Source organism: Oncorhynchus clarkii, chromosome 12, assembly GCF_045791955.1.
Source record: "Oncorhynchus clarkii lewisi isolate Uvic-CL-2024 chromosome 12, UVic_Ocla_1.0, whole genome shotgun sequence".
NCBI lineage: Eukaryota > Metazoa > Chordata > Actinopteri > Salmoniformes > Salmonidae > Oncorhynchus > Oncorhynchus clarkii.
The window spans coordinates 90,523,213-90,536,090 of NC_092158.1; the positions used below are offsets into that span (position 1 = coordinate 90,523,213).

The window sequence follows — 12,878 nt, forward strand, 5'->3', positions numbered from 1 at the left end:
GATTTGGGAATTGAACCCTTGCCGTTGTTAACACAATGCTCCTTCTTCCAACTGAGCACCACAGGGTTCAATTCCCACTACATTTCACTTTCTTCTTTTTCTTTTATAGAATTGTAAAGCCACTTTGGGTGCTTGAAGAGCGCTACATACCATGTGTAATTATTACTATTGCTACTAACTTTGTCCCTCTCTCTCCCTCTGCTCTTCACCAGAATCCTAGAAAAGCGTCAGCCCAATGGGGAGACCATCGAGCTTTCGGCCGAGGGCCGCCCAGAGCTTGTGGAGGAGAAGGAGATGCCCGTGGTGGACTGCACCTGCTTCGGCCTTCCCCGTCGTTACATCATCGCCATCCTCTCAGGCCTGGGCTTCTGCATCTCCTTCGGCATCCGCTGCAACCTGGGCGTGGCCATCGTCAGCATGGTCAACGACCACACCGTCTGGAAGGGTAACAAGGAGGTCCTGGTGGTGAGGCACACTGTTCTGGCACTTACACTCACACTTCTATTTTCTTCCTACACTTCTAGAACTAAAAAGGTGCTATCTAGAACCTAAAAAGGTTCTTCGGCTGTCCCCATAGGAGAACCCTTTAAAGAATCCTTTTCGGTTCCAGGTAGAACACTTGGTTCCAAGTAAAAACCCATTTGGAAAATGATTATTTTTGGTTCCAGGTAGACCTCTTTTGGAAAAAGGTTCTACCTGGAACCGAAACAGTCTCACGTGGAACCAAAAAGGACTTTCCTTTATAGGACAGCCGAAGAACCCTTGTGGAACCTTTTTGTCTAAGACTGTAGTTCTGACTTTGCTGATGGCTGCTTTAATGAGGAAAACATTTACTATGAGTGTCTGCTTTAATGAGGAAAACATTTACAATGACTGTCTGTTTAATGAGGAAAACATTTACTATGACTGTCTGCTTAATGAGGAAAACATTTACTTACTATGACTGTCTGTTTAATGAGGAAAACATTTACTTACTATGACTGTCTGTTTAATGAGGAAAACATTTACTTACTATGACTGTCTGTTTAATGAGGAAAACATTTACTATGACTGTCTGTTTGATGAGGAAAACATTTACTATGACTGTCTGCTTTAATGAGGAAAACATTTACTATGACTGTCTGTTTAATGAGGAAAACATTTATATCTATGACTATCTGTTTAATGAGGAAAACATTTACTATGACTGTCTGTTTTAATGAGGAAAACATTTACTATGACTGTCTGTTTAATGAGGAAAACATTTATGTCTATGACTGTCTGTTTAATGAGGAAAACATTTATGTCTATGACTGTCTGTTTAATGAGGAAAACATTTACTATGACTGTCTGTTTAATGAGGAAAACATTTATGTCTATGACTGTCTGTTTAATGAGGAAAACATTTATGTCTATGACTGTCTGTTTAATGAGGAAAACATTTACTATGACTGTCTGTTTAATGAGGAAAACATTTATGTCTATGACTGTCTGTTTAATGAGGAAAACATTTATGTCTATGACTGTCTGTTTAATGAGGAAAACATTTATGTCTATGACTGTCTGTTTAATGAGGAAAACATTTATGTCTATGACTGTCTGTTTAATGAGGAAAACATTTACTATGACTGTCTGTTTAATGAGGAAAACATTTACTATGACTGTCTGTTTAATGAGGAAAACATTTACTATGACTGTCTGTTTGATGAGGAAAACATTTACTTACTATGACTGTCTGTTTAATGAGGAAAACATTTACTTACTATGACTGTCTGTTTAACGAGGAAAACATTTACTATGAGTGTCTGCTTTAACGAGGAAAACATTTACTATGACTGTCTGTTTAATGAGGAAAACATTTACTATGACTGTCTGCTTTAATGAGGAAAACATTTACTATGAGTGTCTGTTTAATGAGGAAAACATTTACTATGACTGTCTGCTTTAATGAGGAAAACATTTACTATGACTGTCTGTTTAATGAGGAAAACATTTACTATGACTGTCTGTTTAATGAGGAAAACATTTACTATGACTGTCTGTTTAATGAGGAAAACATTTACTATGACTGTCTGTTTGATGAGGAAAACATTTACTTACTATGACTGTCTGTTTAATGAGGAAAACATTTACTTACTATGACTGTCTGTTTAACGAGGAAAACATTTACTATGAGTGTCTGCTTTAACGAGGAAAACATTTACTATGACTGTCTGTTTAATGAGGAAAACATTTACTATGACTGTCTGCTTTAATGAGGAAAACATTTACTATGAGTGTCTGTTTAATGAGGAAAACATTTACTATGACTGTCTGCTTTAATGAGGAAAACATTTACTATGACTGTCTGTTTAATGAGGAAAATATTTACAATGACTGTCTGTTTAATGAGGAAAATATTTACAATGACTGTCTGTTTAATGAGGAAAATATTTACAATGACTGTCTGTTTAATGAGGAAAACATTTACTATGACTGTCTGCGCTAACGAATCAAATGTAAATGTCTGAAAAGGGGAGGCTCTTTGAAGTGACCGATGGTTCTATGTGGCACTCTTTCTTCTCAAAGAACCATTTTCTTGAAGCGGGTTTTCCCCTTCTTTCTTCGCTGTCTGAATGGTAGCAAATAACCTTGCTAGCTAGTGATGTGGGAAGAGGAGGGTTGGGGTCAGGGGGTTTGGGGTCAGGGGGTCAGGTCAGGGGGAGGGCTGGCTACAGGCCACAACAAAGGTTGTACCTTTGGGCTTGGAGGCTCATAGTGTGTGTAACCTAACGTAGCAGGTGTAAAAATAAATACCTGAGCGGGGTCCACACATCCATGTTTCAGGGGAAAAGCAAGCTAGGTTGAAGATACTGTATCAATGAAAACCGCATACTTCCGGTTGTTTCCGACCTCGCTGAGGTTGGAGTGTGTCCAAGCTTTATTTTTGTGCAGAGGAAGAAGAATACCGTCAATGGACAATGTACTTTGACTTGAAAATACTTATTTATAATCACAATCAGCACCTTTTGAAGTGTAGCCTTTATCAAGGTGCTTGGGAAGCTAACACAAGTCTTCAGGTCTCAGGCAAGGTTTCTCATCACTCAAGCATTATTTAACGAACCCACTCCGCTACACATCCGTAGTCATGGGTTGTGTTCATTAGGACACGCAACGAAAAAATGCTTCAAAAATGTTCTGCCACTGAAAATCTAAATGAGCGTTTCTTATTGTACAAATCCAGGTAGTCCCTTGCTCCCAGATGGTTTTCTTCCGTTTGGTGTCTTATGAGCACAACCATGGTCACTCCTCCTCTTTCTCTCCCCCCAGGCAGCACAGTTCAGCTGGGATCCAGAGACCGTGGGGATGATCCACGGGTCCTTCTTCTGGGGATACATCGTCACACAGATTCCCGGAGGTTTTATATGTCAAAAATATAAAGCTAACAAGTAAGTGCATTTTAGGATACATCGTCACACAGATTCCTGGAGGTCTCATATGTCAAAAATACTAAGCTAACAAGTATGTACGTTTTAGCATGCTTTGGGTTTATTATTCCTCTATTGATTGACTGATTTCCTTATTGTATGTCAATACCTTTCCTCAAACGTGTCGGAGGTCAACTTTTTTACTACTAGGATTCATTTGACTAAAGTATACATTATATTTACAAAAATATACATTATATTTTACTAGAGTAAACATTATATTTGACTAAAGTATACATTCTATTTTACTAGAGTATACATTATATTTTACTGAAGTATACATTATATTTACTAAAATATACATTCAATTTTACTAGAGTATACATTATATTTGACTAAAGTATACACTATTTTGACTAAGGTATACGTTATATTTGACTAAAGTATACATTATATTTTACTAGAGTATACATTATATTTGACTAAAGTTTACATTATATTTGACTAAAGTATACATTATTTTGACAAAAGTATACATTATATTTGACTAAAGTATACATTATATTTCCCACTTTCTCCTTTGTCCCCAAACAACATCTAATAACAGTACTGTTATGATAACATGAAGGGGTCCAATATGACTTATCCATAAGTAGTAGCCTCATCATAACAGGAGTCTGTTATCTCCTGTTTCTGTAGCAGCTTGATGAACAAGTACATCCCCTGGACAGGACATTATTCTCCATCTATCTCCTTAATGCAGAGAGCCAATGGGTCCCATGAATGGGTCCCATTCATACAGCCTTTGGTATGACTTGGCTGGGGATTGAACCCCCTACCTTCCAATCTCAGGGTGGACAGTCCTACCACAAGGCCACTCAGTTGGCTTAACTAACACATTTATAAGCGGTACAAAAACTAAGAGAACAGTATACATTGGCTACTAAACTATGGCTTCGGATGTTGCCTCAATCAAAAAGTGATGTATTCATTTTTCCTAATGTATAGACGGAGCCCTTATAGTCAAGGGTTTCCATCAGACATTTTGAACTGCTACAAAGGTTGGGACAGTCTCATGAATAACACCAAAGACATTTCTCTCAGGATTGGGGTTAATTACATGTTGATATCAGTCAAATGAAATGAAAACCAGCTCATGAATTTAAATCTTTATAGAATTTAAATATTTTATCTTCATAGAAAATATTTGCCAATAATTACTTCCTGAATTAAACTAAATTGAAAATTAAACTGACCCCTAATGAACCATGGTCTCTATCGCTCTCAGTGGTTGAAATGAAGGCTGGTCTCTATAGCTCTCAGTGGTTGAAATGAAGGCTGGTCTCTATAGCTCTCAGTGGTTGAAATGAAGGCTGGTCTCTATAGCTCTCAGTGGTTGAAATGAAGGCTGGTCTCTATAGCTCTCAGTGGTTGAAATGAAGGCTGGTTGTGTTTGTCTCTGACTGTTTCTGTCTTGGTGTGTTTCAGCGTGTTTGGCTTCGCCATAGTGGCCACATCCACTCTCAACATGCTGATTCCATCTGCTGCTCGTACACACTACAGCTGTGTCATACTAGTCAGGATATGCCAAGGCCTCGTCGAGGTACTTAGAGTGCATCTGTCTCTCTCTGTGTGTGTGTGTGTGTGTGTGTGTGTGTGTGTGTGTGTGTGTGTGTGTGTGTGTGTGTGTGTGTGTGTGTGTGTGTGTGTGTGTGTGCGCATGCGTGCGTGCGTGCGTTGAATATTATGTTTGGATATTTACTGTGTGCGGATATTTACTGTGTGCATCACTTCATTACCTCCCTATAGGGCGTATCTTACCCAGCATGCCATGGGATCTGGGCCAAATGGGCCCCGCCTCTAGAGAGAAGTCGACTGGCCACAACAGCATTCTGTGGTAAGATACTAAAATAAATGGATTTAAACATCCTCTCACGCTCTCCCTCCCCTTTTCTCTCTCTTAAACCACACAATGAATGAATGAATTTCCCCCGGGGATAATAAGGACTACTCTACACATTACTGGATCCAACCATTTGTGATGTTACTTGATGTTCTTGTCAAGAGGGTAGCTAAGATGTGCTTATAAACAACCTCAACATTATAGTAAAGTTCCTATTGGTAACATCCCAAATAAATCTAGTGCAGCACATTGTCTTCCTACATACTGTATGCATGCATTCCACAGGAGGTTGGTGGCACCTTAATTGGGGAGGATGGGTTCGTGGTAATGGCTGGAGTGGAATGGATGGAATGGTATCAAATACATGCCATTCCATTCGCTCCATTCCAGCCATTATTATGAGCCGTCCTCCTCTCTACAGCCTCCATTGATGCATTCTCTGCTGCAGGAAGTGTATGTAGCCCTTTACACTCCAGGGTCCAGGTATGAGATCAAAATGGCAGATTTGGTCACTGATAAGAGCTTAAATTTGAGGCACTTTCAATTGATGATTTTACCTAAACCAGATGGAGATTTGTAATGGACTGTTGTTGGATTGTAGTGGACCGTTGTTGGATTGTAGTGGACCGTTGTTGGATTGTAATGGATCGTTGTTGGATTGTAATGGATCGTTGTTGGATTGTAATGGATCGTTGTTGGATTGTAGTGGACCGTTGTTGGATTGTAATGGATCGTTGTTGGATTGTAATGGATCGTTGTTGGATTGTAGTGGATCGTTGTTGGATTGTAGTGGACCGTTGTTGGATTGTAATGGATCGTTGTTGGATTGTAATGGATCGTTGTTGGATTGTAATGGATCGTTGTTGGATTGTAGTGGATCGTTGTTGGATTGTAGTGGATCGTTGTTGGATTGTAGTGGACCGTTGTTGGATTGTAATGGATCGTTGTTGGATTGTAGTGGATCGTTGTTGGATTGTAATGGATCGTTGTTGGATTGTAATGGATCGTTGTTGGATTGTAATGGATCGTTGTTGGATTGTAATGGATCGTTGTTCGATTGTAGTGGACCGTTGTTGGATTGTAATGGATCGTTGTTGGATTGTAGTGGACCGTTGTTGGATTGTAGTGGTCTGTTGTTGGATTGCATAACATTGTGTGATGGTGGGGATTAATTGTGTGATGGTGGGGATTTTTATTTATTTATTTCACCTTTATTTAACCAGATAGGCAAATTGAGAACAAGTTCTCATTTACAATTGCGACCTGGCCAAGATAAAGCAAAGCAGTTTGACACATACAACAACACAGAGTTACACATGGAGTAAAACAAACATACAGTCAATAATACAGTAGAAAAATAAGTCTATATACAATGTGAGCAAATGAGGTGAGATGAGGGAGGTAAAGGCAAAAAAGGCCATGGTGGCGAAGTAAATACGATATATCAAGTAAAACACTGGAATGGTAGATTTGCAGTGAAAGAATGTGCAAAGTAGAAATAGAAATAATGGGGTGGGAGCAAAATAAATAAATAAATACAGTAGGGAAAGAGGTAGTTGTTTGGGCTAAATTATAGATGGGCTATGTACAGGTGCAGTAATCTGTGAGCTGCTCTGACAGTTGGTGCTTAAAGCTAGTGAGGGAGATAAGTGTTTCCAGTTTCAGAGATTTTTGTAGTTCGTTCCAGTCATTGGCAGCAGAGAACTGGAAGGAGAGGCGGCCAAAGGATGAATTGTTTTTGGGGGGACCAGAGAGATATACCTGCTGGAGCGTGTGCTACAGGTGTGTTCTGCTAAGGTGACCAGTGCGCTGAGATAAGGGGGGACTTTACCTAGCAGGGTCTTGTAGATGACCTGGAGCCAGTGGGTTTGGCGACGAGTATGAAGCGAAGGCCAGCCAACGAGAGCGTACAGGTCGCAGTGGTGGGTAGTATATGGGGCTTTGGTGACAATGGATGGCACTGTGATAGACTGCATCCAATTTATTAAGTAGGGTATTGGAGGCTATATTGTAAATTACATCGCCGAAGTCGAGGATCGGTAGGATGGTCAGTTTTACGAGGGTATGTTTGGCAGCATGAGTGAAGGATGCTTTGTTGCAAAATAGGAAGCCAATTCTAGATTTAACTTTGGATTGGAGATGTTTGATGTGAGTCTGGAAGGAGAGTTTACAGTCTAACCAGACACCTAGGTATTTGTAGTTGTCCACATATTCTAAGTCAGAACCGTCCAGAGTAGTGATGCTGGACGGGCGGGCAGGTGCAGGCAGCGATCGGTTGAAGAGCATGCATTTAGTTTTACTTGTATTTAAGAGCAGTTGGAGGCCAGTGAAGGAGAGCTGAATGGCATTGAAGCTCGTCTGGAGGGTTGTTAACACAGTGTCCAACGAAGGGCCAGAAGTATACAGAACAGTGTCATCTGCGTAGAGGTGAATCAGAGAATCACCAGCAGCAAGAGTGACATCATTGATGTATACAGAGATGAGAGTTGGCCCGAGAATTGAACCCTGTGGCACCCCCATAGAGACTGGCAGAGGCCCAGACAACAGGCCCTCCGATTTGACACACTGAACTCTATCAGAGAAGTAGTTGGTGAAACAGCCGAGGCAATCATTTGAGAGACCAAGGCTATCGAGTCTGCCGATGAGGATGTGGTGATTGACAGAGTCGAAAGCCTTGGCCAGGTCAATACGGCTGCACAGTATTGTTTCTTATCGATGGCGGTTAAGATATCGTTTAGGATATTGAGCGTGGCTGAGGTGCACCCATGACCAGCTCTGAAACCAGATTGCATAGCGGAGAAGGTGCGGTGGGATTCGAAATTGTCGGTGATCTGTTTGTTGACTTGGCTTTCGAAGACTTAGAAAGGCAGGGTAGGATAGATATAGGTCTGTAGCAGTTTGGGTCAAGAGTGTGTGTCCCCTTTGAAGAGGGGGATGACCGCAGCTGCTTTCCAATCTTTGGGAATCTCAGACGACACGAAAGAGAGATTGAACAGGCTAGTAATAGGGGTTGCAACAATTTCGGCAGATCATTTTTAGAAAGAAAGGGTCCAGATTGTCTAGCCTGGCTGATTTGTAGGGATCCAGATTTTGCAGCTCTTTCAGAACATCAGCTGACTGGATTTGGGAGAAGGAGAAATGGGTAAGGCTTGGGCAGGTTGCTGTGGGGGGTGCATTGCTGTTGACCGGGGTAGGGGTACCCAGGTGGAAAGCATGGCTAGCCGTAGAAAAATGCTTATTGAAATTCTCAATTATAGTGGATTTATTGGTGGTGACAGTTTCCTATCCTCAGTGCAGTGGGCAGCTTGGAGGAGGTGTTCTTATTCTCCATGGACTTTACAGTGTCCCAGAACTTTTTTGAGTTTGTGTTGCAGAAAGCAAATTTCTGCTTGAAAAAGCTAGCCTTGGCTTTTCTAACTGCCTGTGTATATTGGTTTCTAACTTCACTGAAAAGTTGCATATCACGGGGGCTGTTTGATGCTAATGCAGAACGCCACAGGGTGTTATTGTGTTGGTTAAGGGCAGTCAGGTCTGGAGAGAACCAAGGGCTATATCTGTTCCTGGTTCTAAATTTCTTGTATGGGGCATGCTTATTTAAGATGGTGAGGAAGGCATTTAAAAATCCTCTACTGACGGGATGAGGTCAATATCCCCCCAGGATACCCAGGCCAGGTCGATTAGAAAGGCCTGCTCGCTGAAGTGTTTCAGGGAGCGTTTGACAGTGATGAGTGGAGGTCGTTTGACCACTGACCCATTACGGATGCAGGCAATGAGGCAGTGATCGCTGAGATCTTGGTTGAAAACAGCAGAGGTGAATTTAGAGGGCAAGTTGGTTAGGATGATATCTATGAGGGTGCCCGTGTTTACGGCTTTGTGGTGGTACCTGGTAGGTTCATTGATAATTTGTGTGAGATTGAGGGCATCAAGCTTAGATTGTAGGAGGGCTGGGGTGTTAAGCATGTCCCAGTTTAGGTCACCTAGCAGCACAAGCTCTGAAGATAGATGCGGGGCAATCAGTTCACATATGCAAATACAGGGCTTTGTTCCAAATAAAATGTTTCACCTAGCCCAAATGTTGCATGAATATTCTTATTATGTCACTGAATGTATCCAGCATATTTCCAGATTATATTATTGACAAATGCTGTGAAAAGTCCAGTAAATGTAAATATCAACAGTAATGTATTTGCTTGGATTGTATCCTCACCTTTGTTCTGTTTTCCCTTTCAACTGCTACCATGGTTATGCTTTTTAAATGTCTTCTCTTTCCACTGCTACCATGGTTATGCTTTTTAAATGTCTTCTCTTTCCACTGCTACCATGGTTATGCTTTTTAAATGTATTCTCTTTCAACTGCTACCATGGTTATGCTTTTTAAATGTCTTCTCTTTCAACTGCTACCATGGTTATGCTTTTTAAATGTCTTCTCTTTCAACTGCTACCATGGTTATGCTTTTTAAATGTCTTCTCTTTCAACTGCTACCATGGTTATGCTTTTTAAATGTCTTCTCTTTCCACTGCTACCATGGTTATGCTTTTTAAATGTCTTCTCTTTCCACTGCTACCATGGTTATGCTTTTTAAATGTCTTCTCTTTCAACTGCTACCATGGTTATGCTTTTTAAATGTCTTCCCTTTCAACTGCTACCATGGTTATGCTTTTTAAATGTCTTCTCTTTCCACTGCTACCATGGTTATGCTTTTTAAATGTCTTCTCTTTCCACTGCTACCATGGTTATGCTTTTTAAATGTCTTCTCTTTCCACTGCTACCATGGTTATGCTTTTTAAATGTCTTCTCTTTCAACTGCTACCATGGTTATGCTTTTTAAATGTCTTCTCTTTCAACTGCTACCATGGTTATGCTTTTTAAATGTCTTCCCTTTCAACTGCTACCATGGTTATGCTTTTTAAATGTCTTCTCTTTCCACTGCTACCATGGTTATGCTTTTTAAATGTCTTCTCTTTCCACTGCTACCATGGTTATGCTTTTTAAATGTCTTCTCTTTCAACTGCTACCATGGTTATGCTTTTTAAATGTCTTCTCTTTCAACTGCTACCATGGTTATGCTTTTTAAATGTCTTCTCTTTCAACTGCTACCATGGTTATGCTTTTTAAATGTCTTCTCTTTCAACTGCTACCATGGTTATGCTTTTTAAATGTCTTCTCTTTCCACTGCTACCATGGTTATGCTTTTTAAATGTCTTCTCTTTCCACTGCTACCATGGTTATGCTTTTTAAATGTCTTCTCTTTCAACTGCTACCATGGTTATGCTTTTTAAATGTCTTCCCTTTCAACTGCTACCATGGTTATGCTTTTTAAATGTCTTCTCTTTCCACTGCTACCATGGTTATGCTTTTTAAATGTCTTCTCTTTCCACTGCTACCATGGTTATGCTTTTTAAATGTCTTCTCTTTCCACTGCTACCATGGTTATGCTTTTTAAATGTCTTCTCTTTCAACTGCTACCATGGTTATGCTTTTTAAATGTCTTCTCTTTCAACTGCTACCATGGTTATGCTTTTTAAATGTCTTCCCTTTCAACTGCTACCATGGTTATGCTTTTTAAATGTCTTCTCTTTCCACTGCTACCATGGTTATGCTTTTTAAATGTCTTCTCTTTCCACTGCTACCATGGTTATGCTTTTTAAATGTCTTCTCTTTCAACTGCTACCATGGTTATGCTTTTTAAATGTCTTCTCTTTCAACTGCTACCATGGTTATGCTTTTTAAATGTCTTCTCTTTCAACTGCTACCATGGTTATGCTTTTTAAATGTCTTCTCTTTCAACTGCTACCATGGTTATGCTTTTTAAATGTCTTCTCTTTCCACTGCTACCATGGTTATGCTTTTTAAATGTCTTCTCTTTCCACTGCTACCATGGTTATGCTTTTTAAATGTCTTCCCTTTCAACTGCTACCATGGTTATGCTTTTTAAATGTCTTCTCTTTCCACTGCTACCATGGTTATGCTTTTTAAATGTCTTCTCTTTCAACTGCTACCATGGTTATGCTTTTTAAATGTCTTCTCTTTCAACTGCTACCATGGTTATGCTTTTTAAATGTCTTCTCTTTCAACTGCTACCATGGTTATGCTTTTTAAATGTCTTCTCTTTCAACTGCTACCATGGTTATGCTTTTTAAATGTCTTCTCTTTCAACTGCTACCATGGTTATGCTTTTTAAATGTCTTCTCTTTCCACTGCTACCATGGTTATGCTTTTTAAATGTCTTCTCTTTCAACTGCTACCATGGTTATGCTTTTTAAATGTCTTCTCTTTCAACTGCTACCATGGTTATGCTTTTTAAATGTCTTCTCTTTCAACTGCTACCATGGTTATGCTTTTTAAATGTCTTCTCTTTCAACTGCTACCATGGTTATGCTTTTTAAATGTCTTCTCTTTCAACTGCTACCATGGTTATGCTTTTTAAATGTCTTCTCTTTCCACTGCTACCATGGTTATGCTTTTTAAATGTCTTCCCTTTCAACTGCTACCATGGTTATGCTTTTTAAATGTCTTCTCTTTCCACTGCTACCATGGTTATGCTTTTTAAATGTCTTCTCTTTCAACTGCTACCATGGTTATGCTTTTTAAATGTCTTCTCTTTCCACTGCTACCATGGTTATGCTTTTTAAATGTCTTCTCTTTCAACTGCTACCATGGTTATGCTTTTTAAATGTCTTCTCTTTCAACTGCTACCATGGTTATGCTTTTTAAATGTTTTCTGTTAGAAACATTTCTGTTTGTCCCTGTCCACATACAGTATGTAATGGGTTATAACTGTAATGCTGTGAATCAGTGAAGGCCCATTTCTGTTTGTCCCTGTCCACATACAGTATGTAATGGGTTATAACTGTAATGCTGTGAATCAGTGGAGGCCCATTTCTGTTTGTCCCTGTCCACATACAGTATGTAATGGGTTATAACTGTAATGCTGTGAATCAGTGAAGGCCCATTTCTGTTTGTCCCTGTCCACATACAGTATGTAATGGGTTATAACTGTAATGCTGTGAATCAGTGGAGGCCCATTTCTGTTTGTCCCTGTCCACATACAGTATGTAATGGGTTATAACTGTAATGCTGTGAATCAGTGGAGGCCCATTTCTGTTTGTCCCTGTCCACATACAGTATGTAATGGGTTATAACTGTAATGCTGTGAATCAGTGGAGGCTGTTGAGGGGAGGACGGCTCATAAAAATGTCTGGAACGGAGCGAATGGAATGGCATCAAACACATGGAAACCATGGAAACCATATGTTTGATGTATCTCATACCATTCCACCTATTCCGCTCCAGCCATTACCACGAGCCCATCCTCCCCAATTAAGGTGCCACCAACCTCCTGTGCTGTTACTTTTCATAGACATTGACAATGAACAGGACTTGTCAATGTGTAAACATTAGTGAAGCCACCTTATCAGTTTAGGAGGCAGCATAATATTTTCTAGCAAAGAGCTAATTAACTGTTCTTACTGTAAGTTAATTGTTTCTCTCCACAGTTAGTTGGCTAGGTCAGCTAGTTAGTTAGTTCGTTAGTTCGTTAGTTCGTTAGTTGGCTAGGTTAGTTCATTAGCTTGCTAGCTAATCTCAA

General features: G+C 39.9%; 1 protein-coding gene across 1 annotated transcript in view; it reads left to right on the forward strand.

Annotated features, from left to right (window-relative positions):
- Nucleotides 1-12,878, forward strand: part of LOC139421613 (vesicular glutamate transporter 1-like) — a 60,056-nt gene that overhangs the window by 26,987 nt on the left and 20,191 nt on the right. The window contains exons 2-5 of the mRNA XM_071172672.1: nucleotides 213-465; nucleotides 3,289-3,407; nucleotides 4,875-4,989; nucleotides 5,196-5,283. Coding sequence (XP_071028773.1) covers nucleotides 213-465; nucleotides 3,289-3,407; nucleotides 4,875-4,989; nucleotides 5,196-5,283 — 575 coding nt within the window. The remainder of the gene's footprint in view (nucleotides 1-212; nucleotides 466-3,288; nucleotides 3,408-4,874; nucleotides 4,990-5,195; nucleotides 5,284-12,878) is intronic.